We start from the raw sequence: 23,767 nt of genomic DNA on the forward strand, positions 1-23,767 counted from the left end.
TAACTTTTAATTTGAAATACTTCTTCTTCACTATATAACTCTGATGATCATAAGTTCATTCTTTATCCCTACTATGCTCCTCTTACAGAAAACACTTCCATACACATCTGAAACACAGTACAGCAAATATGAGATGTTATCGACCATTGCACTAAGATTGGTATGTCGTCCTAGATATGAATACACAAGTAATATACTAGTGACTGTAGTCCTGTAATGCTTCAAACTTATCATGTTTTACGGTCCCTTCACACAAATACAATCTGAATATTCTACCTTACAGCAATGGAACACTTTGTGATAGCTATCTTTATACTGGATCATCATAGCAACAAAATGATATATAATAACAAAAGCTGAGATCAAAGTCCTCCTGTAGAGTCCGTTGTTGATTGATGGTACCAGTGCCTCCAAGTAACTAGCAATGTTAACATTTCAGAAAAGGTTTTCCTTTAAGAGTTTACAGAATTCAGAATACTATTACAATTGGACCAAAATGAAGTCTTTAACATCAGTATTTTGATACAATCTTGAGACTACATTTCCGTCACTTCTAGTAATTTTTTTGTTATGATTCATTCAATTTTAAAATGATACTCTATTCAACTGAAAGTTTTTACATAAATTTTATCAGCATTCCTTTCCTGTGTTATAATCTTGTAGCAAGAAATGAACATTGGCAGCAACACTAATTTATGACACACTGGCATCACTAAACCCATACACACGTCTCCTTCATTATTCACCCATGAGACTGGCCCTAGCTCGGGCTGTGAGTTTCCTGACACGCCCCCTACTACTAGTGCTAATGTCAGGCCTATCATGTCCTATACTGTAGTCAGAGTCAGAGCTTGTCCCTGACCCCTCCAGGCCCCGTGAATCCTCAGGTTCACCATCACTGTCCTCCTGATACCTCACAGTCTGACGACCTTGATTTCTTGTCGTTCTTTTAACTGTCCCTGAAGCTTTTGTTCGCCGAGATGAGGTAGCATTATTACTAGTTTTTTTCACCTTAGAATTTTGATTGGTTTTCTTCTTATTTTTATCTATCACAAATCCGTTATCAGAAGCTTTTAACCTCGGTTTGACCGAGGGTCGCACAGGTTTACTTCTTCTAGTCTGTCTTGAAGGCTTAGCGTCCATACTGTTGTATGACGAGTCTGAATCAGAGTCAGAGGATGAGCTTGAAGAACTACTACTGTCATTTGAGTCAACTTCTGTTGAAGATGATGAGGATGAAGATGAATGTGAAGGTGATGCAGTTTTTAAAGACATTTTTTCTTCGTCTGTGAAAGATCCATCGACACAGTACCGCCTAGGTTTGATTGTTCCTGTAGCAGCACGTGTCTTGTGCTGGCCATTTGATGTCACAGGTTGCTTACCTAGGAGAAATATAGATAAATGTATATATGTGATACTTTTTTCCAATTTTTCTCTTACTTTACTTCATCAAAATAAGGTAAAAAAAAATTGGTGTAAATTTCGTACTTTTAGTTCAGTGAAATAAGATAATTTTTTTATTAGGTTTCTATTTTGAAGCCATAATTTCCATCTTAACTGCATTATGCAGTAATTTAATAATTTCACCAAAACAAATGGATTGTTACTGTTGCAAGGACAAATATCTTGTAACTAGCTGAGAACTTATACCTCTGCAAGAAGGTAAAAAACAAATACGTAAAAATTTATTTGGCTGGAAGCTGACTTCACTGACAAAAGGTCCACTATACTAGTAAATTCAGTCAAGAGTGATAATCAGCTGAGAGTGGTCTTTTGCCTAATGACTTCCCATTTATGTTACACACCTGAACTGACAGATGACAATTTCACAAACCTGAAACACCTAACATACTAAGAATTTGCTCTTGAAATAAATCCTACAAACCTTTAATACTGAATTTTGATGAGGCAGATTTAGGAGCTGAGGTTTTTGTAGAACGTTTCCGTTGGGAGTTTGATGGTTTAATATCCTCTTCCTCCTCGGTATCACTTTCTACTTCCGTCTCAGAGTCATAATGGTTGGGCTCATCCTTCTTAACTCCTGATTTTCCTGAAATGAATTTGTTATTTATGAAGTGATAATATAGCCTAACCTCAAATAGCAAAAATAACATTGAAAGAAATGTAGATTTTTTTTTGTAGATATTAATATCAGATATTTAAACATATCAGAAATCTAGTGACATTTTTTAATGTTTTAAACTAAATCAAAACATCTCTAAAAAATAATTGACATCTGATAATGTTGTGAAACAAACTTGGGCCACTTTTGTGCAAGTTTTTTTTTTCTGTTTGAAACACAGTGATAATGAATAAATCATGAATATAAATCTTAAAAAATAACATATATAATAAATATAATATATTACATAATATATAATAAATATAATATATTACATCATATATAATAAATATAACATATTACATCATATATAATAAATATAATATATTACATAATAAATATAACATGTTACATAATATATATAATAAATATAACATATCACATAATATAATAAATATAACATACTACATAATATATAATAAATTTATTACATAATATAAATAAATTAAAAAAATCTATAACTTGACACTTCCACATTAAAGGAAAAAATTCTTGATTATTAGTAGAGAGTAAATATCACAATATGAATGACGTCACACATGTATGCATAGACCAAGTGATTACTTTACCAAGTTGGAATTGTACAATAGCTAGACAAGTGTTGGACTGTCTCGTTAGGAGAGTAAACTTACGTGTGTGTTTAGAAACATAGTTTGAATGTGATGATCGCGTACTTGGGCCAGAAATACTATCAACATCCACCTCAATTTCTTCTTCCTCATCATCATCAGCTTGAGTAGTGGAGGAACTGAGCAAGCGCTGGGTCCGTCGAGTTGCCATCAGTCCCGACGATGAAGGACCTGGTCTGGCACTACTTGTATTAGGCGTGTCTTCTGAGGACAAACTGTTTATGGTCAGCCGTCTCTCTGTATACCGCGAGCTGTGAAAATCATGAAAAATTGTTGAAGTTGAAGAAAAGAGTGATTTTGAGGATAACCATACAGTTATCAGTCATTTAGAAGCATACAAGCCTTTTCTGAATTTGTAACAACAAAAGCTGCAGCAGCATGGAAAAAAAGTGAAGTTTTTGACCTGTCCTCATTATAGGACATGGGTTACTTGAGGAACAGCTGTACAATATTTCTTGACCAAAAGAATTTCACCTAAGAAAGATTTTAATGGTTAGTATGTATCTTGGTAGTTGTTCCATGATAAGAACTGATACATAAACTTTTCCTTCTTCTACAGACAAGCATCTTCCATAGGAACTGTAGAACCATCACCCATCTGTCACTAAGTCATACTTCCTTATCCTATACTGTTTCATCTGGAATGGCCCTGTCATTGATACTGTACAACACCACAAACACTATATCTTTGATCACACAACCCTCTACCTTATTGTACATTTTAAGTATATGATAAGTCACTAGACACAGAGATACAAGAATAACGCTTACTTTTCTGTAATACTTCTGGATCGAGACATTCGTTTCTTGGCAGATTTCCAGTCAATCACAATGTCCTTAATTTGTTCTTCAAACATGGCCGATAGACGTAATGTCATAGTATAAATCTAGAGAGAATTGTAGATAGACATGAATAGATCTGTAAATGTAAGTCGTTATAGAATTCTACTGTAGACTACCAGGAAAAGATAAAAATTCAGACAGAGCATTTAACACAACTACAATTGTGTTACATAAAATATTTAGTTAGCATAATGTATTGATGGTAATATCAGTTGACATTATTTCTTAATGTATCATGCTCAATTTGTTTTACTTTAAAGACACATATTTTCATCAAAGTTTCCACTTGCACAGCTGTGTTAATTATATGTATATATGTCAATTAATAACCAAACAACTCACTCTTGATCTTTTGTTGGTGTTGAAGACTTTGGAGTTATGGAAGACCAGCCTGATGTCCTTACATAGCTGTGTTGGGTCAGAGTATTCACCATTCTCTAAATTCTCTTTGACAGTTCCTAGGTCCATTGGTTCATCAATAATACTGTTGTAATTCTACAATAACAAATATAGAGTGTCACCTCATTGTCTAATGATACCAGTCATGTTGCCTCATTGTCTGATGATACTAGTCATGTCGCCTCATTGTCTGATGATACTGGTCATGTCGCCTCATTGTCTGATGATACAAGTCATGTCGCCTCATTGTCTAATGATACAAGTCATGTCACCTCATAATCTGATGATACAAGTCATGTCGCCTCATTTTCTAATGATACTAGTCACGTCGCCTCACTGTCTAATGATACAAGTCATGTCGCCTCATTGTCTAATGATACTAGTCATGTCACCTCATTGTCTAATGATACAAGTTATGTCGCCTCATTTTCTAATGATACTGGTCATGTCGCCTCACTGTCTAATGATACTAGTCATGTCGCCTCACTGTCTAATGATACTAGTCATGTCGCCTCATTTTCTAATGATACTAGTCATGTCGCCTCATTGTCTGATGATACAAGTTATGTCGCCTCACTGTCTAATGATACTAGTCAGTCGCCTCACTGTCTAATGATACTAGTCATGTCGCCTCATTGTCTAATGATACTAGTCATGTCGCCTCACTGTCTAATGATACTAGTCATGTCGCCCATTTTCATGATACTAGTCAGTCTCATTGTCTAATGATACTAGTCATGTTGCCTCACTGTCTAATGATACTAGTCATGTCGCCTCACTGTCTAATGATACTAGTCATGTCGCCTCACTGTCTAATGATACTAGTCAGTCGCCTCATTGTCTAATGATACTAGTCATGTCGCCTCACTGTCTAATGATACTAGTCATGTCGCCTCATTGTCTAATGATACTAGTCATGTCGCCTCACTGTCTAATGATACTAGTCATGTCGCCTCATTGTCTAATGATACTAGTCATGTCGCCTCATTGTCTAATGATACTAGTCATGTCGCCTCACTGTCTAATGATACTAGTCATGTCGCCTCATTGTCTGATGATACTAGTCATGTCGCCTCATTGTCTAATGATACTAGTCATGTCGCCTCACTGTCTAATGATACTAGTCAGTCGCCTCATTGTCCTCAATGTCTCATGATACAAGTCATGTCACCTTATTGTCTAATGATACTAGTCATGTCGCCTCACTGTCTAATGATACTAGTTTTCATTGTCTAATGATACTAGTCATGTCGCCTCATTGTCTAATGATACTAGTCATGTCGCCTCACTGTCTCATGATACAAGTCATGTCACCTTATTGTCTAATGATACTAGTCATGTCGCCTCACTGTCTAATGATACTAGTCATGTCGCCTCACTGTCTAATGATACTAGTCATGTCGCCTCATTTTCTAATGATACTAGTCATGTCGCCTTATTGTCTCATGATACAAGTCATGTCGCCTTATTGTCTAATGATACAAGTCATGTCGCCTCACTGTCTAATGATACTAGTCATGTCGCCTCATTTTCTATTATGTTTACATGTTCCTATGTGTTACAGCAAACCATAACAAATATAGAACTCATCAATAATACAGTGCAAGCAGTAAATTTCTTTCAGTATAATGTTTTCAGGCCATAACAATAGGCGATCTGGTTTACATTATTTTCATAATCACAAGGCAGTTTTGTACTTACTGGATAACAGAACAGACAGTTAATATAGAGTGGCTGATCAGATTGTGTTATTGTTATAAAAGAACAGCTGATCAAATTGTGTTTTTGTAATTACAGAACATCTCATATGATTGTGTTGTTGTAAGTACACAACAGCTGTTAAAATTGTGCTATTGTAATTACAGAACAGCTGATCAGACTGTGTTTTTGTAATTACAGAACATCTCATATGATTGGGTTTTTCACAATTACAGAACAGCTGACCAGATTGTGTTGTAATTACTGGACTGCAGATCATATTGTGTTATTGTAATTTCAGTACAGCTGATCAAATTGTGTTATTGTAACTATTAGACCATTGGACAATCTTGTGCTTATTTACATACAGGATAACTTTCCAGATTAACAGGTTCCCTGAAAGGTTCGGAATCCTCACAATGTAGCATTGTAACCAGTAGTTGGAGACACTCATCCTTCCAGGAGTTAGTGGTCTTGTGTCGCTGTTCCACCTTCTGTCTTTTCCGTGGAATGTCGGAGTCACCACCCTTCAAACATTATATATAACATCATAGATCCAACATATCCATGAGATGTATAAAACTATTGTTGTAAGCATAACTTTCTTATTAACAAGCTTATAGTCAAAGTTTCATATTACAGCGACAAAAGAATTTGTTTTAATTTTCAACTAGCCAAACAATATCACGTGTAGCTTCAATGAGATGACTTAAATTCCTTACTGGACTAATAAACTTTACAACATAGGTGACAGTGTATGACATTAACTATAACAAGCATTCTGCAAAATAGACATTAATAGAATGTCAAAGAAGATGTTAATTATTTTAACCCCTCTATCACAATATGTTGTGTTGTCTCAGATCATTGTGCAAACATGCAGACAATTGGATAAGTATATGATTTATACCAATAGTGGTATATTATTTCTGATCTTTTTATTGGGTGACAAGTTGTGCATTGAATAAAAGGAAATCATGCAGAAATTAAGATGTGTAATATATAGTTCACAGATGTTTTTGTGATGATTTGATTTTAATATGGATTTCTATCATTCATTGCTGTAAGTACAACAAAGTTATTAATTATTTGTTATAATTTGTAATAATTTGTAATGAATTAAAATATTTTTCTGAACTGGTCAGTTTTACATGTCAATGAAAGAAATACCATATACAACAAATACTCAGTGTGTAACCTCTTTCCAGTTTACTTACACGTTTGCGTTTCCTGGCCTGGCTATTTTCCTCTCTGTCACTGTCAGAGGATGACGATCCCCAGCTAAATTCCTCACCCTGACACAGCTGTGAGATGATAGAATGGGGATCTGTACAGTCCTCATCACTATAAATACAAGAATATTACAACATTACTAAATAACACACAACTAACATACAACAAACATTTGGAGTGTTTTTTTTAATGTTATATATTATGTTAATTTCCTTTTTATTTCATTTTGTATTTTTGGACCTGGCCACATTGTACTTCAAATACATACAAAATACTTCTATCTGAATCTACACATTTGCAGGATTTTCATATCATATTGGTTTTAGCTGCTGCTAGAAAAACCTTAAAAGTGATGCGAATACTTCAGATTAAGTACCAAATCCTGAACAACACACTACCAGTGCTATGACCAAAAGGCTTTTACCTGATGATTCTAAGGAGTATTTCGGTGGTGATCTGTGCACTCTTCACTATTGGGGTTCCGGGTTCGTTGAAAGTGTTGGCATTGTTTTCAATATATCGTACATCAAACTGTAAAGAATTGACTCTCCTGAAAATGAAGAATTCATAAGGATTTAATTTAACTATGATGGTATAAAAGTATAAAAGTAACTGCTATATCTGTATTTTATGAAGCCTAGTACAGCTCAAATGAAAAATACAAACCACATCACTTTGGAGAAAATTTTTGAGAGAAAAAAAACAGAAGAAAAGAAAAATGGGTCAGAAGTTTTCTTCATTTATTGGCTATGCAAATTTGATCATGTTGAATTCTTGTCAAACAGGCACAGTTCAGTGCTACAAAAATGATGTTATTATTTTACGAAATTTACAAGAATCTTAAAACAGATATCTCAGGCTTACATTTCCCATTATATCCTTTCTTTTGCAGTCTAATTTTGAGTAGCTTGCGGTTAAATATAAGTAGTGATCAAGCCATTTCAAATGGAGATAACCTACCTATAAAATCTGTTTTCAAGTCTGGATTTGATGGTGGTGAGATCTATGGGATATTCAATAACTATTGCGTAGATTGGGAATGCGTTAAGGTCAACAGGCGTGAGGAAAGGTTCCGCTATAGAGTGTTCCATTACTGCCTCCATACATCTTATAATGCGTTCACATTCTGCATCCCGCCCACATGACGGCCATTCACCTGAGGTGGGCGTGTACATCAGGGACTTCACCTCATCCTGGGTCACAGGCACGCCTCCTCCCTGCTCATCTGGCATCTCTAGAATAAAAAACATACCAACATCTTGCATTAATTTAGAACAGACACTAACAGGAAGGTGTTAATGATTATTAGAAAATATATATCAAAATACCTTTTTCTTTTTTTTTTTTTTTTTTTTACATACCTTTAAAATGTTTGAATTCATAACAATAAAAAAATATATTACCTGATGTTCAATTCGTCATGTCACATCATTTCAAAATAGGATTTAAATTAACATAATGTCATTTTAATATTTGGCACATTCTGAGCTTCGTTTTACCAATTTTAAGTTCCTTTGGCCTAACAATGTTCTCTAAATAAGATGCTAACACATGACATTTGACCTGTCATTCATGCACTTGTAGACTGTCAAAAATATTTCTCAATATTATTAATACTTACGACATTGTCCGATAGGTTCCATATCCCATGGACTGATCTTCTCGATCTCACCATTGTCCCAGCTGTAACACAATGTTCAAATCTCAATAAAGCAACACATACAGAATTTACTCTCCTTCTTAATACCTTTCAAATGGGAATTTTACAGAAAATCAGTCTAGATGTGATTTTCATACACAATTGTTAAGACATGTGATTTTTATTGATTTTTCTTCATGATTCACCAGAAGACAAATCAATGAAATCAAATTGTACAAGAATTCTGAAGTGTGGCTAGATGTTTCTTACACTATCTTTACAAGGCAGGAACTAAACCATGTTTGTAATTCCTACAATATCAGGTAAAATCCATCAAATACAAAGTAGGTTTTCCACACTTACTGAACATTGAAACATTGAAACATGCTGTCCGGGTACTCCTGTTGGAATGGTTCCTGTGATACTATAGTTCCCATCCACCATGCATCGTCAATCATAGAACGGAAACGGTCATCTGAAGATCATTTTCAGAATTCAATATGTTATAGATTAAAGAGCCTAGACTGCTCACTTTTACCACACAATTCTATTGTAGGAGATTCTTGAATATTTTCATGAGATTTTTGTTGTAACTACAATAAAAATTATTCTCTACACTTGTAATTAGCAGACCTTGATTACTGTTTTAACATCTAAATCATTCTCTACACTTCAAAATCTCTCCAGAAATGAGGTTACTTATGCAATGATAAAGATTTTCAAGATGTAGTAATTGTTAAACAGTAAAGCATATCTTCTATCTTGTATACTTTGTCTAATTGTTCACTCCAATCCAATATGAAGACAAGAGTGTTAACAATAATTTCATTTAAACAATAATTTGATTTTATCCTTTCTAAATTCACCATTGGGATTGGACCACTAAAATTCCAAAAATGTGCAATCATGTACGCTCATACTTACTTGCTTTCCATCTCCGTTTCATGGCGACATCATATGTTTGTTTAAGAACAAGAAAATCTATAACATCAGACATGTCATGGTACCTGTGGAAGACAAAAAGTCCAAATCAATATAACTGACAATTGATCATAAAAATAAGCATTTTAGGTTACAACAGATTCAATTTTGCTACCATATGTTAAAGGTCAAATAGAGCAATTAAAACATGCACGAAAAAAGAGTAAAATTGCTATCTCATAGAAATCTTAAACGATGAAAATGAATTAATGTTCTTTGTCAAACAAGAAAATGTTTTCACAAACAGTGATTAAACAATATGTAACTTACTTTATATTAAATGACCCCCCAGAAGTTTTGCCCGTCTCTGGGTCAATGAAGGCCAGCTTCAAACAGCAGAGGCGGGGAGGACGGACTTCATACTTTATCCCAACTATCTTTACATATTCTTGTTCCTGGTGGATAAAATGATATATTATTACAAAGAGAATATTTAATGACAGAATAATTCAGTGCCATATATGCAGGCACTAAACAAGTCACAGACCTGAAGATCCTTTTAAAAGCAATATTTTACTTACCCTGAGGTGAGGATATTTGTTCCAGGGCTGGTTTTTATTGGAGTTCACATTGTAGGCAGCATGGCGTTTAACAGCCTGTAGATAAAGGGCATGTCCTTGTCGGAAATACATCACCTCATCCCCCATCTGAGGAACATATGGTGTTTTCCTTGGTTTTGTGTCTGTCAGCCACTCTGGGGGTCGGAACTCTTCTGGAAGCTCCTCAACCCCACCCATCTTTTTAACTATCTGCTGTCGTCTCTATAGGGTACAAAAATTTAATACAATGTAAATATCTGAACAAAAGGTGAATATTGCTGAAATTCTTTAAATGTACCATTCAGTGACATTGCTCAAAACAGTCAAAAAATATTAGAAACATTTCCATCCTTATGATATCTCAATTCTGATTTAATTTAATAAGAAAGATCACATTTTAATCATCACCTTCTTTTACTTTCATTAATTTTAGTTAGTTTAAATATGTAAAAGAAGTGCTTTAATTGTCTACGTTTTACTTGATCATATTCTTATAAGGCAGCAAGTTTTCTTTCTGACATAGTTTCATTTGACGATAAGTCCCTGCCCCATTTTTGTCCCTTTCTATGCTTAAATACTAGACAAGTCATGGACTAAGACTTCATCCTTTCCCAGACAGCAAATGCTATGCATTTGCCTCTACATGCCCAGTAAGGCATTCATGGTTATTGGGTGAAGATCTCACTTGTGATTTCCAAATGTGGGTCCGGACGCTGGGACAAATTCTTGTAGCCAGATTTTTTAACTCTTCTGTGTCAACGAGTTGAAATGTGGATAGGTGTTGATCCCAAGTATTTATTATTCAAGTATTGGCCCAAAGACCTAATTCCCAATCCCACTCCTGGTGGCATGTAGGTTTGGAATATGTTCCTCTTAGCCCTTATCTGAATACTGCTGGATAGAACTATATGGAATATGTTCTTTTTGGCCCTTAGGACTAAAAATACTATAAGTTACCTATAAACAGATATTCCAACACCTACCCTTGTTGTTTTGTTGGGTTTCTTTTCTTTTGGCTCAGGTTTTTTTCTCTGTGGTCTTGGCCGTCTACTCGTCGTTGCATCATTGTCGTTGTTTGTATCACTTTGGTCCTCATCTTCTTCCTCTGACGAAGTAAGACGCCTTTGCTTTCGACGCCGTAGAGATGTGCGTTTGGGTGGCTGTAAACTTGTCGTGTTATTGTCACCCACCCAGTCTGAGTAGTCGCTGGAATCACTGCAAATAAAAACAGTTTTCTTTCTGTCCATTATATAAGGAAGAATTATCCTAGCGTAACATTTACTCCAGAAATACACCTGAATGGTTGTGAACAAAAATAGAGAAAAGAAAAGAAAACCCAAAGGCAATGTTGTATTTACATCTTAACCTGGTATTATTAAATCTCAGATAGAACACCTTACCTGCCACTGCTGCTGTTCCACAGCCCTGACTGATCATTCTCATCCTCCTTAAAAAAGAAAATTTAAAACTCAAATAACATCTCTATGACATCATTCTTAAAACGCATATAACTTGCTAATTATAAACTTATTTACCCATATACAGATATAATGTCTCACATATGTTTTAATCTAAAGTTTTTATTAAAATCTCTTTGAAACCAAAATCCCTCCCGGAAAGAACAATTTCTTTGAAATTTAACAATTCTTTAGTGAATTTTTTTCAAAAAACATCTCTAATCTGTTATCATCTCCTTAAGTTTAAAAATATGCCTTTCAACATGTAAATGACAAGCATTATACAAAGTATGCTACCTCCTCCTCTGTGTCATACAATGCACGTGTAGCTAGTCTATTGGTAGCCGTTTCCTCATTTTCTGGTGATGTAGTGTCTGAATGTTGACCGACCCGTGGACGTCGTCGTGATTTGTTCTGTGGTGTTACTGGAGTGGTCACTTCACCTTGCTGAAATAAATATGGTTTATCATCAGATTAAGAGACAGATCATTGGACTCTAAGTGGTCAAACAACTCTGTTGTGTTTTATTCTTGGATCGTACTTCCCTTATCTCAAAATTAATATCATCTGCCTTTAATATGGGCAACAAAATAGAAGTGATATGTTGTTCTGTAACAGGTTTGTCTGTTACAGACAAATTTAACTTACATGATGGAAATATACTGGTTTCTTCTTTCTTTCTGCTAAGAACTTCTTAGCCTCAATTTCAGCATGGGCCATTCTCACTTCTTCACAACTCCTACATTCAAAACAAATGTTATCTAGGCATGGTGTTTACCAGTCATCATAAATAAGCATCATTTTATAGTATTGGTGATTTATACTAATATCTTACAATTTACAACATTTTGTATATACGCTTATAAATGCAGAAAAAGCATTTATATGAAATCTATCACAAAACTATTCCTGTGCCTCTTTAAATGTGAAGACATTTTATCTCCTGGCTAACTATAGCTCAATTTGTTTTTTTCAAATCACAATACACTAGTTTCATTGTGCTGAATTACGCTTTCTTAAGCACAAGAACAATTATATACTTTATTGAAAGAAATTAAAGGTTTATAATATTTTTACATCAGTCACTATAAATCTGAAAACTTACGAGAGGAGTGATGGGTGGAGCTCTTTGACAATGATGCGTCTACTCCAGGCAGCAAGGTCCGACTGGGTGGCCTGTTGGTTGATGTTGCCCAGTGACTGACGCACACCTTCTGTTTCTCCACTCATCCTCATACCCACTCTATGACCGTGATTACTGCCACTAGCTACAACCATAAAACTGACATACTATTTCAGGCTGTTTCAGTAAAACATCTATTCCACCCCAGGACTCTAATTTTTGTTAAGGAGTACCATCCATAGATTTTAACTGATAATTTGCTTAGAAATAAAAGGTTGGTAACTGAATCTCAAAGAGAAATGATTTATTCCGGAGTCCTGGGGTCAAGTAGATGTTTTACAATAATAGCCCTAATCAAAAGAACATGTAAATATCCAAGACATCAAAATCAAGTTCCAGTGGACCGAGTTAAAAAAGCATAGAAATCCTAAAGCCTCAGGGATATAAAACAAAGTATCACAATCAATTTTGATGACAAAGAATCACAGAAGTAGTTTAAGCAAATGGTACATTTCTTCATCATAGTTGTAGTAGGAAAGAATTAAACTAGGCATGCATTTGCATACCTAAATTTATAGAAACTTTATATAAGCCTTATTTATTTTACAATAATTGCAAAACAAGGTATTCAACTTCTACTTGTATTTAACAAATCATGATTGTCATTTTCAAGTTTCTCTCCTTTTTTTAAAAACAAAACTGGATCTAGATTCCATCTCATAAATTCACACTGGTGTTAAATCTTAATTATTTGTTGAACTAACCTGAATTTGATCTTGCAACCCTTGGAGAACCACTGGCCGCCAAACGATTGTCTTGTTCACGTTGCAGCTGCTGAATAAGGCTGTCAAGGTTATTTGGAGCTACAGGAGGGGGCATCAGTTGTTCATCATTATCCTCAGACACCCGCTCCCCAACAACTTCTTGGTCCCCTATATAAAAACAGTTACACATATTTACTTATCTCTAAAACAAACAAAACCCACTCCTTAAACATGTTCTGGTTTGAACCAAATGTTTCACTTTTTAAAAAATCTAATCTGTTGTCAGAAGGTATAAACCATTTATTTGCAGAGCAATTACCTGTTTCATTGACAGCCATTTGAGGTACTAGTAAGTTTTCTTTGCAGTGCTCTCTGCCTGGCACAAGTCTCTGGAATTTTGGTGGGTATGGATTACCATCAATATCAACAAGGAATGGTGGGGGCATGAGGTGAGGTGGCTGCTGTGTTTGTTCATCCAAAACATAATTATTGCTGTCACGCATCAATGGACGGTAGTCAGTGTGAAAGAACAATTCCTGAGGTATCTGTTTAAAAAAAAAACCAAAAAAAAAAAACTTTGAAGTGTAAAAACCATTTTTAAAACATTTCAGTTTAAGGTCTTAATTTTTTTTATTCATCAAGATATTCTGAAGAAGAATCAAGACCTATAATACATACGATGAGAAATAGTAGACACTTTAAACTTATTTACATTAACTGAACAGTATGTTTCTGAAGTATCCAAAAGATTCTATTTTATTTTTAAGAAATGTTTTGAACAGCAGTTAAACAGTTAACCAAAAGAAACAGTCCTTTAACTACAGACTTTGTCAGAAAACAGTTCCAATCCTTGAATGCAGGTATTGATAGTTTACCTGTTTATATTTTTCATTTGAACCAAATCCAAAAAGAAGCAGATGTCCATGGGAGTCAGTTGCAACGAAGCTATTTCCATCAGGACAGAACTTACAGTCAAACACAGCACCATGGCCCTGGCCCTCGATCTGTAATATATTACATGCAGATACCTTAATCTACTGCTTTAGGGGCTTTTACAATCACACTAAATCAATTCACAGCGGGGAGAGGGGCACCTGTCTACCATGCCTTACATTAAACTAATTTCAATATTTGATTGGTGGTGAGATGTAAAGAAGAAAAGGTGTCTCCAGATATTCCATACTTTGAGTTCTGGAAAAGCCCTGAAAAAGTGCTAGTAAGAGAGTAAGTAAAGTAAGGATGTCTTAAAATCTTGTGCTGTTATAGGTGTTAAAGTGTTCATCAAAAATTAATTTCATCAAATCAGTATTTTTGTTACAATAAATGATAAAAATAAAAAGAAACATTGGATTCCCAAATATGAGGAGACCTCAACACCTCTGCCATACCATGTTGAAGTAACTCTTGATTTTGTTGCCAGTGTTCAGGTCCCACATAATCACATATCCATCGTGACCAGCACTCAGGAAGATTCGTGGATCCATAGGACTGTGTTCTAAAACAAACACCTCATCCTCGTGAGCCTGAAACATCAATTTTATTCATTCTCACGTCATAGTTACACGATAGCTAAATTAGGTTTTTGTTTTAAGAATCCCCCTAGATGTCAGGCTTCGATGGATTAATATTGGAGCACTTGCATCATATAATGTTTTATTGGCATAGATTAATCATGAACAGAGACTTATCATCTATTGCCTTTTCTCTTTATTTCTTTTCCCTCAATATTCTCAATCTTTCATCATTCCCAATAAAAAAATTATTCCAATCTTGAAATTAAGTTTAAATGCAGTGTATGGATACAACAACTGCAGGTATATCATTGATCATATCTAATCAGCTTACTTTCAAGACATGCAAAAGTTTGCCATGATGAGAATCCCAAACTTTGAGTGTGCAGTCATTTACAGCAGTTACAACTAAGTTATCGTCTAGGTTCCAGGCAACCATGGTCACCCGTGGTTTCTGTCCTTTGTCTTCAGTCTCTGATTTTACACAACTGCAGATAAACAAAAAATAATAACATTACAAAATCACACATTGCCAACCTTTGTTCTGACAAAAAGTGATATTATTACCCCTTCATGGACATCTGAAAACAGTGGTCATCAAGCTGAAAACTGGTTGGAGCTAGTACCATATTTTTTGGATTATAAGCCACAACTTTTTCTTTTTTCCTCATGAGCCTGGTGTGCCGCTTATATACTGGTGCAGCTTATATGTGGACAAAAAAAAAATAAAAGCAGAAAGAAAAAAAAACAAGAGTTCCTTGGAACTGTATGTGTTGCCTGCATAAAGTGTCACGGTCACCCAGAAATCGAACTGGATGTCAAAACTAATCTGTACCCTTCCAAGCAAGAAGCCATATACCAAATTTCATTTCTATAACTAAAAGCATAACCAAAGAAAGTCCAGAAAACAATATTCCCAGAGAATTTTCTAAGTTCAAAGGGGCATAACTCTGCCAAGAAGGGTTACAGACAGCCAGGAATCAAACTTAAACTGTACCCTTCCAACAAGAATCCATATACTTAATTTCATTTTGATAATTCAAAGCATAACCAGAAAAAGTCCGGAAAACTTTTATATGGACGCCACCGACGTGTGACGACATACACAAAAAGTAGTGTACCAGTACAAGATGGTACTGTGTTTCTTTTACGAGTACCTGCCCACCATGTGTTTGTGGGTTTAAGTAATCATAACTTTTGATATGGATCATAATATCATCTTGGTTTTCATAGTTACTTCACAGAAATTACAAGAAGGCATGGTGGAACTTTTCATCAACCTATTGCATCACGTCTAAGATCGATAGGTCATTATGTGATAGGTCAAATTCTAGAACGGCCACCATGTTTATTTACAATACCAACGGCTTTGTGTAAATTACGAGAAGAAAAATAAGGAAGCTGTAAGAATTTTGTCAGCATGCAAGGGCCTTCGTTGATATTTAACAGTACAGACAATAATGGAGAGATTATTTAGTAAACTGTTCATATGTAACATCAGGACTTTTTCTGTGTGCCAAACAAGTTCGATATTTGCTATTTATGAATTTTGAATGATCAGAATAATTTTTGAAATACATCAATGAATGGTAGAGGTCATGGTTACCACATCTTAAGAAAAGGGTTGGCTTATATTCTAGTGCAGCTAATATGTGGATTAAATAATAATAATAAAAAGAAGAAATGGATCTGCAGCCAATCTACCGGTGCATTTTAAAACCCAGAAAATACCGTAGTTCAGACAGATTTGTGTGCAGTTTTGTGAATACAAGTTTATCCAAATATTGCAAATGTACTTTTATTTGATATCCATTAATGATATGGTTTCTAAGAGACCATTTTCCAAGGTTATAAACGTCACAGTAAAAAATTGCTATTAACTATTACAATTAAGTGTAGACAGCACTTCTGCAGTATAGAAAACATCCCGATCATTTCAAACAAAACCTCCAAAGATTACATCTGATATCTGTACGTTACTGTAAGTAACATGAAACCATCAATTCACTTATATGAACATCACACAAGTATGACAAACATTGTTAGATGATGAAATGCTTTGAAACAGCATTAAATACTTTGAGCAAATTGACACTGGAAGCTAAATAGATCTAAAGCTAACACAAAATGAAGTGAAAGATACAGAAATATTAGTCAGTTATGGTAAAGCAAGTAAATGAGTAGTTTTTATCTAAGTATGTAACAGATTTCAAAACATGCGTAGTACCTGGATAGTTTTGTTGACATGGAGAGAATGATGGACTTCCATTCCTGTCTGTCATAACGCCAGATCCGAGCTGTCCCATCCCTACTTCCACTGACAAACCTCTCCCCACTGTTACTATAGCAAATGCTATCAACACGGTCCTACAACATTGTAGCTTATAAATAATGTGTTACACAAATAGCATTCTATTTTACAAAAATATCATATTCACATCAATTTTTACTGTGATTTTTATAATCAAGCATCGGTACTTCAATATTTTCTTGTATTTAGCAAAAACAAAATTCACATCATGCCTAATAAAGATACCATTGTCAATAGCATTCATTCCTATGTAAATTCTACAGAGGTGAAGTATTTCAGGTTAAAGTTTAAAAAAAAATTACTGCAACAGAGAAAACATTCACTTTCTGTGAATATTGAACACCAGTCAGTTGATTATTTAATAGATTGACTACATTGAAAAGCCTATCTGATTTTAACTGGTAATTGATTATGCATTTTAACTGATTTCCCCATCAATAATATATTCATCATGATGGGACACTTACTGTATGAGCTTCCAATTCACAGATCTTTTCTGGTGTTGTGACATGCAAGAAGTACACTCTGATCACATGGTCAGCACTTCCAGTGGCCAAAAACACCCCTCCTGGACTGAAGGAAGAACACAACATCTGAGCTCCAGCCCGTGATCGCTCTATAAACTTGGCTGGTTTGGGGCTGAAAGAGCAATTGAGCAAAAGCTTAAAATACATGTTAATTTAAAAATCAGCTTCAACTGGTCCAATTATACACTAAAATTAATAGGAAATGAAAACTTTAAAAAATCCTGCACTGCCTTGAATCAATAGTCAACATTGTATTTAGCAAAATTCAACAACATATTTCTTATTTGAATTAAGTTTAACATTTGGTCTGCCATCAATACAAATAAATTAAGATGCCCATAACATAAACCCTCACCAAAAAAAATCTTGATATTAATAATCAAAAGGGTAGTACATGTATGTTTCAAAATAGGAGCATACATAATGGAGAGTGCGACTTCTAAGTAACACACTGCCATCTCATGAGAATACTTGGCTGTAAAATTTGTCAGTAAGAATTGACCCAGTATCAACAAGATATGCCTTGGCAATGTCTTCCACAGTAAAGAAAGGGTAGTAATCATAAGTTAAAGAAGAATAAGGCCAAAATTGAGTGCTAAAGTTGACACTTTATCACAGCCTGGTAAAAGCACTCATTTGACCATCTTGATGAGTAGAATATGCAGACAGAAGAGCATTTTTTATTGGCAATTTGTCCATTGGATTAGTACTTTTTTTAAAGTAATTTCAATTATTAATCAAACAGAAGAAATTCAGCATTTCTTTTGTAGTTAATAAATAACAAAATGTCAGCTTGTCATTAAGTATGTTTATGCTTCCTAGAATGAAAACTCAACACGCCAAACAAGTTTGTCGATGAGCTAAATGGGTTATTTACTGCTGTGATAACATGCTATCTGTAATGAAAATGGCTCAGTGAGAATCTAAACTTCAGTTTTTTATGTTAATTGAAGTAAACCTAAGACAGTTGTAACAAGGCATATGATTTGATAGAAAACAAAATCATTTGTAGCCAATACATATGTATTTTCTACTGTTCGCTTTGTTTTATTAGGTTCGTTGATAAACATCTCAGTATTTGTCAAAAAAAAGTTGACAAAACGATGATGCTTACACTTGTATGATCATTGGACATTTCTAATTGTTAAGCTAGGAATAAATGTGACAGGATATGATTGAATGCAGGTACTTATAATAAATACACTTACTGTTGTTAACAGTTTTAGTCAAAGGTTCACAAGATATGTATGATTTATTCACAACTGAACTTGAATCAAAGCCTGGTAAAAGATGTATGAGTGCTCTATGTTTGGTTTAGAAAAATTGCAATTTTCTGGATTAGTCAGAATTTCTGATCTGGACAAATGATTTTTACCAGGTTACTAAATCCGACAGACAAGTGCTTTTGAAAGTTGTTGCTCCTCAGAATAAGTGTCTTCTGCATCATTGATGATACCTGTCATGTAAGTCTTGGTCAACCCAAGTAAGTAAAGTCACGTTTTCAAATGAATACAAGGTACAAGACAACGGAACCAAACAGGAAAATTAATGAGCATCAAATATGTCCAGATTGATATTACACAAAGCATATTTCTCACCAAGATCACTATGATGACCATAAAACTTTTAAGGTGATATATGAACTTATGGACAGGTAAAGAACAAACCTGTATTTACCCCCTAATACAAATGTGAAATGAACAACAGGCATATTCCAATTCACATCTAAATACTATAATACACACCTGGTAATACACAACCGCATACTATAATATACACCTGAATAATATAACAAACACAAGCATAACATAATATACACCAGAATAAATATGACTTACTTGAATTTGTTAGTAGTGACATTCCAGGTCCAAAAACAGACACAGCCATCCCCTCCAGTGGAGGAGAGAATGCGATGCTCTCCCCTGGCCTGAGGGCAGAACTGCAAACAACATACGATCAAAACACAATAAAACAAAATAAAATACAACAAATGTAAAGCCATTTCATCAGCACTTGTACACACTTTCTTCACGAAGTATGAATTAAATACACAGATACACTAACCCCTTTACAATATACCAGAAAAAACACTGCACTAAATGAAATTTAATATTTTTTCCAAAGATTTTTCTTCATATCACTCTTCCTATGCTTGTAAATGACCAATACAATTTTGATACTTAAATGTCTGATCTAGCTTAATCAGACATCCTAACTTTTTTGTGAGGTGTGTCACTCATTACTTTTAGCGTTGATATCAGTGTTAAGTATGTAGTACCTGTAGAGATGTGATCATTCCTGTATGGGCCTGCAGTACAGCCACTGGAGCTTTAGTCCTCAAACACCATACCCTTATAATCTTATCACAGCTACCCGATGCCAGCAGTGTGTTTTCAAAGTTCACAGCAATGTCAGTGATCTCTGAGTTGTGTCCTCTAAGTGTATCAATCAGTCGTCCACTGGCTGCAAACCAGATCTTAATGAGAGCATCATCAGCCCCCTAAAAAAAATAACTAAATATCAATGATTTCAATACAGAGCTAAAACAAGAGTACAACCAAGCATAACAATATGCATCTGTCTATTGCAATAGAGAAATACATTAATAATCAAAACAAGTCTAAATATGGAAAGAAAGCAGCAGATATAGATAATATTATAACAAAGCCTGTCAAATTGTTGAACCAAATTCTCTACGTCAACTATATCTTGTATCTACTTGATTTTGATTTATATATATCTTAGTTGCAAATACATTTATAAAATTGGGATCAGACACATGTTAAAAAGTTTATAGTCCGTCTTCTCTTTATGTACTTACCGTGAAGATGTACTGACCAGTCCTGTCAAAGGCTACGCAGTATACAGCTGACAGATGGCCAAGCTTTCTGGCATGCATGGACACTTTGGAGTGAATGAAGATAGGACAGACAAGGTCCCTACGAGACTGTCCTGTCATCTCTCGTGCCTTTGTCACATGACCTAAAATGATACAGTATATATTATCAAGCTTGGAATGATTTGGTGAGCTGTTGAAAAAATCTATAAAGGCACTTGTAAATCTGGCTGAATTACAAACTAGAGAAAGAATAAGGTAGCTTCTAATTTTCTTTTCTAGTTTTATTTTTGATCTATTTATCTTATTTACATGTATTCATTAATTAACAGCATAAACTAATTTCAAAACACATTTTACATCCTTTCTGAGGAGATATATGTACATTGTTTGGTCTTTTTGCAGTGTAAAATTCTGTCCAGACTACAAATACCATAGCAAGCTAACAGCTGATCTGGGTGATGGCTATAGGGTGCACAGGATCTTAGAATTAAAATTAATGAAAATGCCTTGCCAATTAAGTTGCTAGAAAGTATTTTGTAAAAATAGCAACAGTTACCTTGATTCTACAACCTTGGTCCTTTATATGAATATAAAGTTTGATAATAATTCCACCACGAATATAAAGCCAGTGAAGTGCTGACAAGGACTTTCTAAAACAGCAACTTTGACCTTGTATCTAGCTATGACCCTGAAACTACAACTTGTCCAATATATTGGTTCTTTATCAAAATCTCAAATAGACTTTTGTAATTCATTCTCTTTTAGGAAAGTTTATTAAACCATTACTTTCAAATCCTGATTCTTTGGTATTGCAAGTATTTTATGAGAATTCACTTAATGAATAAAAAAAAACACATCATGTATTCAAAAGTATATATGATCAGTAGCACTCACTAAGGGAAGGCACCACCAGGTTTACAGGTGGCAGCAAAGGTCTGTGATGATAAGTAGCTAAATGCCTTTCGGGTCGCCATCGTGGATGGATCACCGCTGAAAGGTGCAAATTTTCATAGAAAAAATCCATTCTAACTTTATATCATTTGATATAGTTACTGACAATAAATCATAAAATGTTTTTAACATAATACAAATCAAATGAAATAATACTTAATTGCATCAATTGTCCTGTTAGCTGCTTATTTCTTGGTGTTTTAATGAAAAGTTAAAACTGTTGCGATACACTTGAAATAGATTACGTGTAAATGCTTCAATGTCAAAAGAAAAATATTCACATTTTATTATCTATTAATTTAATTATTATGCTTCCTCTTAAACTTTGACTAGCTAAACGTTCTGTGAAAAAACATTTCTTAACAAGTAAAATTGACGAAAGTTTGATTAATACTGTTAGTTCATTTAGTGTGAAGTAATGTTCTGTATGAATAACTCACATTCTTTGGTCCTCAGAAGGGACTGTTGTCCAGCTCCTAAAAGGGACTGTAACCCTGTCACAGATGAATTGATATCCTTGTCCAAGAGAGGACCCAGACGTTGACATATTTGCAAAAGATGACTTGAAGATATGTGGCGATTAAGACTGACCTAAATTCAAGTGATGTAATAAAATTAATTTCAACACAATAAAGAAACCTTTCAACAACTATTCAATTTTCAAGATCTTTGCTGTTTTAAATGTTGCAAGGCAATGTAAGAAATGTATTCATAATATCTTTGAAAACATGTTTAATGAAAAACAACAGGGTGATTATGAAAGTATTTGCCAATTTGGAATAAGTTAACTAAGAACAAGCATGGCAATATTTAATGTCACTAGACCAGGGGAAATAACTCTCAAGCATGGATAGATTTCTGCTGCAAGACTTTTTATCAGTAGTTAATTATTTTTACCTCAAACTGTGCTTGATAAAACTTTGGAAAACAATATTTCTAAAAACGCTCTAAAGGCCAAATTGATTTCTAAACATTACAACCAAAGCAAAGTGCCAAACTCTGGAACTTCGCGCAACCATATGACCACGTGCTTCTGTTTACCATCTATACATGTGGACCAATCAGATTGCAGATTTATTGGGCATTTCCTTTTCTCTGCGGCTATAAATAGCCACATGACCTTTGTCGATTTCCCGAGTTTTCATTGGCTCAGAGCGGCACGTTCCACTATGACATCACGCATATGACCTTGCACATTTGATATGATAATGCTTAGGAAAATTATTCGAATTTGGACGTAAATAGTGGTACAACGCTAATTTTTTCGATGTAACCTAATTAGACAAATAAATTTAATTAAAATGCTGTAAATGACGACGGCATCAGCCAAGACGAATAAACATGTAAAAAAAATACAAAAAATCAGCATCCTTCCCACATGTCGAGTTTATCCACTTTCACATTTCTTACCAAATTTTCATAACTTCTTTCGTGTTGCCTGCCTTCCCAATCCAATCGTTTCGGTAAAAGCTAAAAAATATATCACAATTAATATTACCAAAATTCCGTGCACGTGTTAGAAAATGTGACAACATCTTGAAATTAATACAAATCAAGCTTTAAAATTTCATAAAATCACCACGTTAGGTACGGAAAACACCGTAAAGAGCGCGTAATTTGTAAATAAAATCAACAACACCACGACTCGTCTTACCTGATGTTCTGTCAGCTCCTGTCTCAATGCCTACAAAAGAAAATCAAATAGTCAGTAACAAGAAACAATATTAAGTTCGAAAAATCGACAAAAGACCATCTACTAACCTCTGAAGCCCGTTGACATGGTCCTGATGCGAGGAACCGGGAGATTAGGAAATAAAGTTCTGAAAAGAAAATGAAAATCGTGAATTTGTGCTCTCATCAAATGGTCGAATTTGACTCATTTTCGAAGAAATATCATACTACCTGACTCAACAGTGGAAAGAGATACGTTCGAAGAACCCTCGCTAGGCATGTTCTCCTCCCGAACACATCCACAGGCATCTAAATCTGACGATAACTAACCAAAGGTTAGGAAATGAGTCGCCATTTTTGTGTTATTTTCGACCATCGATCGCAACAGTTTCACGCGGAATATGGGCGGAGTAATATGTAGGTCACTGACCTTCTTGAATTATGGCAGTTATGTGTGATATTAGTTTAATTTTAAGTAACGATTAAATACATTGTTAAAATATAAGGACGTTAAATACACAAGGTTCGAA

At 34.6% G+C, this 23,767-nt stretch overlaps 1 protein-coding gene across 1 annotated transcript; it reads right to left on the reverse strand.

The window, feature by feature from the left end:
- Positions 1 to 556: 556 nt before the first annotated feature.
- On the reverse strand, positions 557 to 23,517 carry LOC132561325 (bromodomain and WD repeat-containing protein 3-like). Its single transcript, XM_060226048.1, has 35 exons — positions 23,469 to 23,517; positions 23,328 to 23,386; positions 23,221 to 23,250; positions 22,977 to 23,036; positions 22,007 to 22,157; positions 21,510 to 21,605; positions 20,598 to 20,758; positions 20,055 to 20,276; positions 19,615 to 19,715; positions 17,717 to 17,888; positions 17,166 to 17,305; positions 15,273 to 15,426; positions 14,816 to 14,950; positions 14,303 to 14,431; positions 13,747 to 13,972; positions 13,428 to 13,595; positions 12,646 to 12,808; positions 12,189 to 12,279; positions 11,838 to 11,987; positions 11,484 to 11,530; positions 11,067 to 11,298; positions 10,066 to 10,305; positions 9,815 to 9,939; positions 9,488 to 9,570; positions 8,927 to 9,038; positions 8,546 to 8,607; positions 7,885 to 8,158; positions 7,349 to 7,474; positions 6,909 to 7,035; positions 6,060 to 6,218; positions 3,937 to 4,089; positions 3,523 to 3,638; positions 2,755 to 3,002; positions 1,886 to 2,050; positions 557 to 1,382 (listed from the first exon to the last, which is right to left on the reverse strand). Exons 1-35 carry the CDS (start codon positions 23,515 to 23,517, stop codon positions 739 to 741), a joined length of 5,370 nt encoding a protein of 1,789 aa, XP_060082031.1. The 3' UTR covers positions 557 to 738.
- Between the last annotated feature and the right edge of the window lie 250 nt (positions 23,518 to 23,767).

This window comes from Ylistrum balloti, unplaced genomic scaffold, assembly GCF_031769215.1.
Source record: "Ylistrum balloti isolate Yb309-2 unplaced genomic scaffold, AGI_CSIRO_Ybal_v1 Utg371194, whole genome shotgun sequence".
Lineage (NCBI taxonomy): Eukaryota > Metazoa > Mollusca > Bivalvia > Pectinida > Pectinidae > Ylistrum > Ylistrum balloti.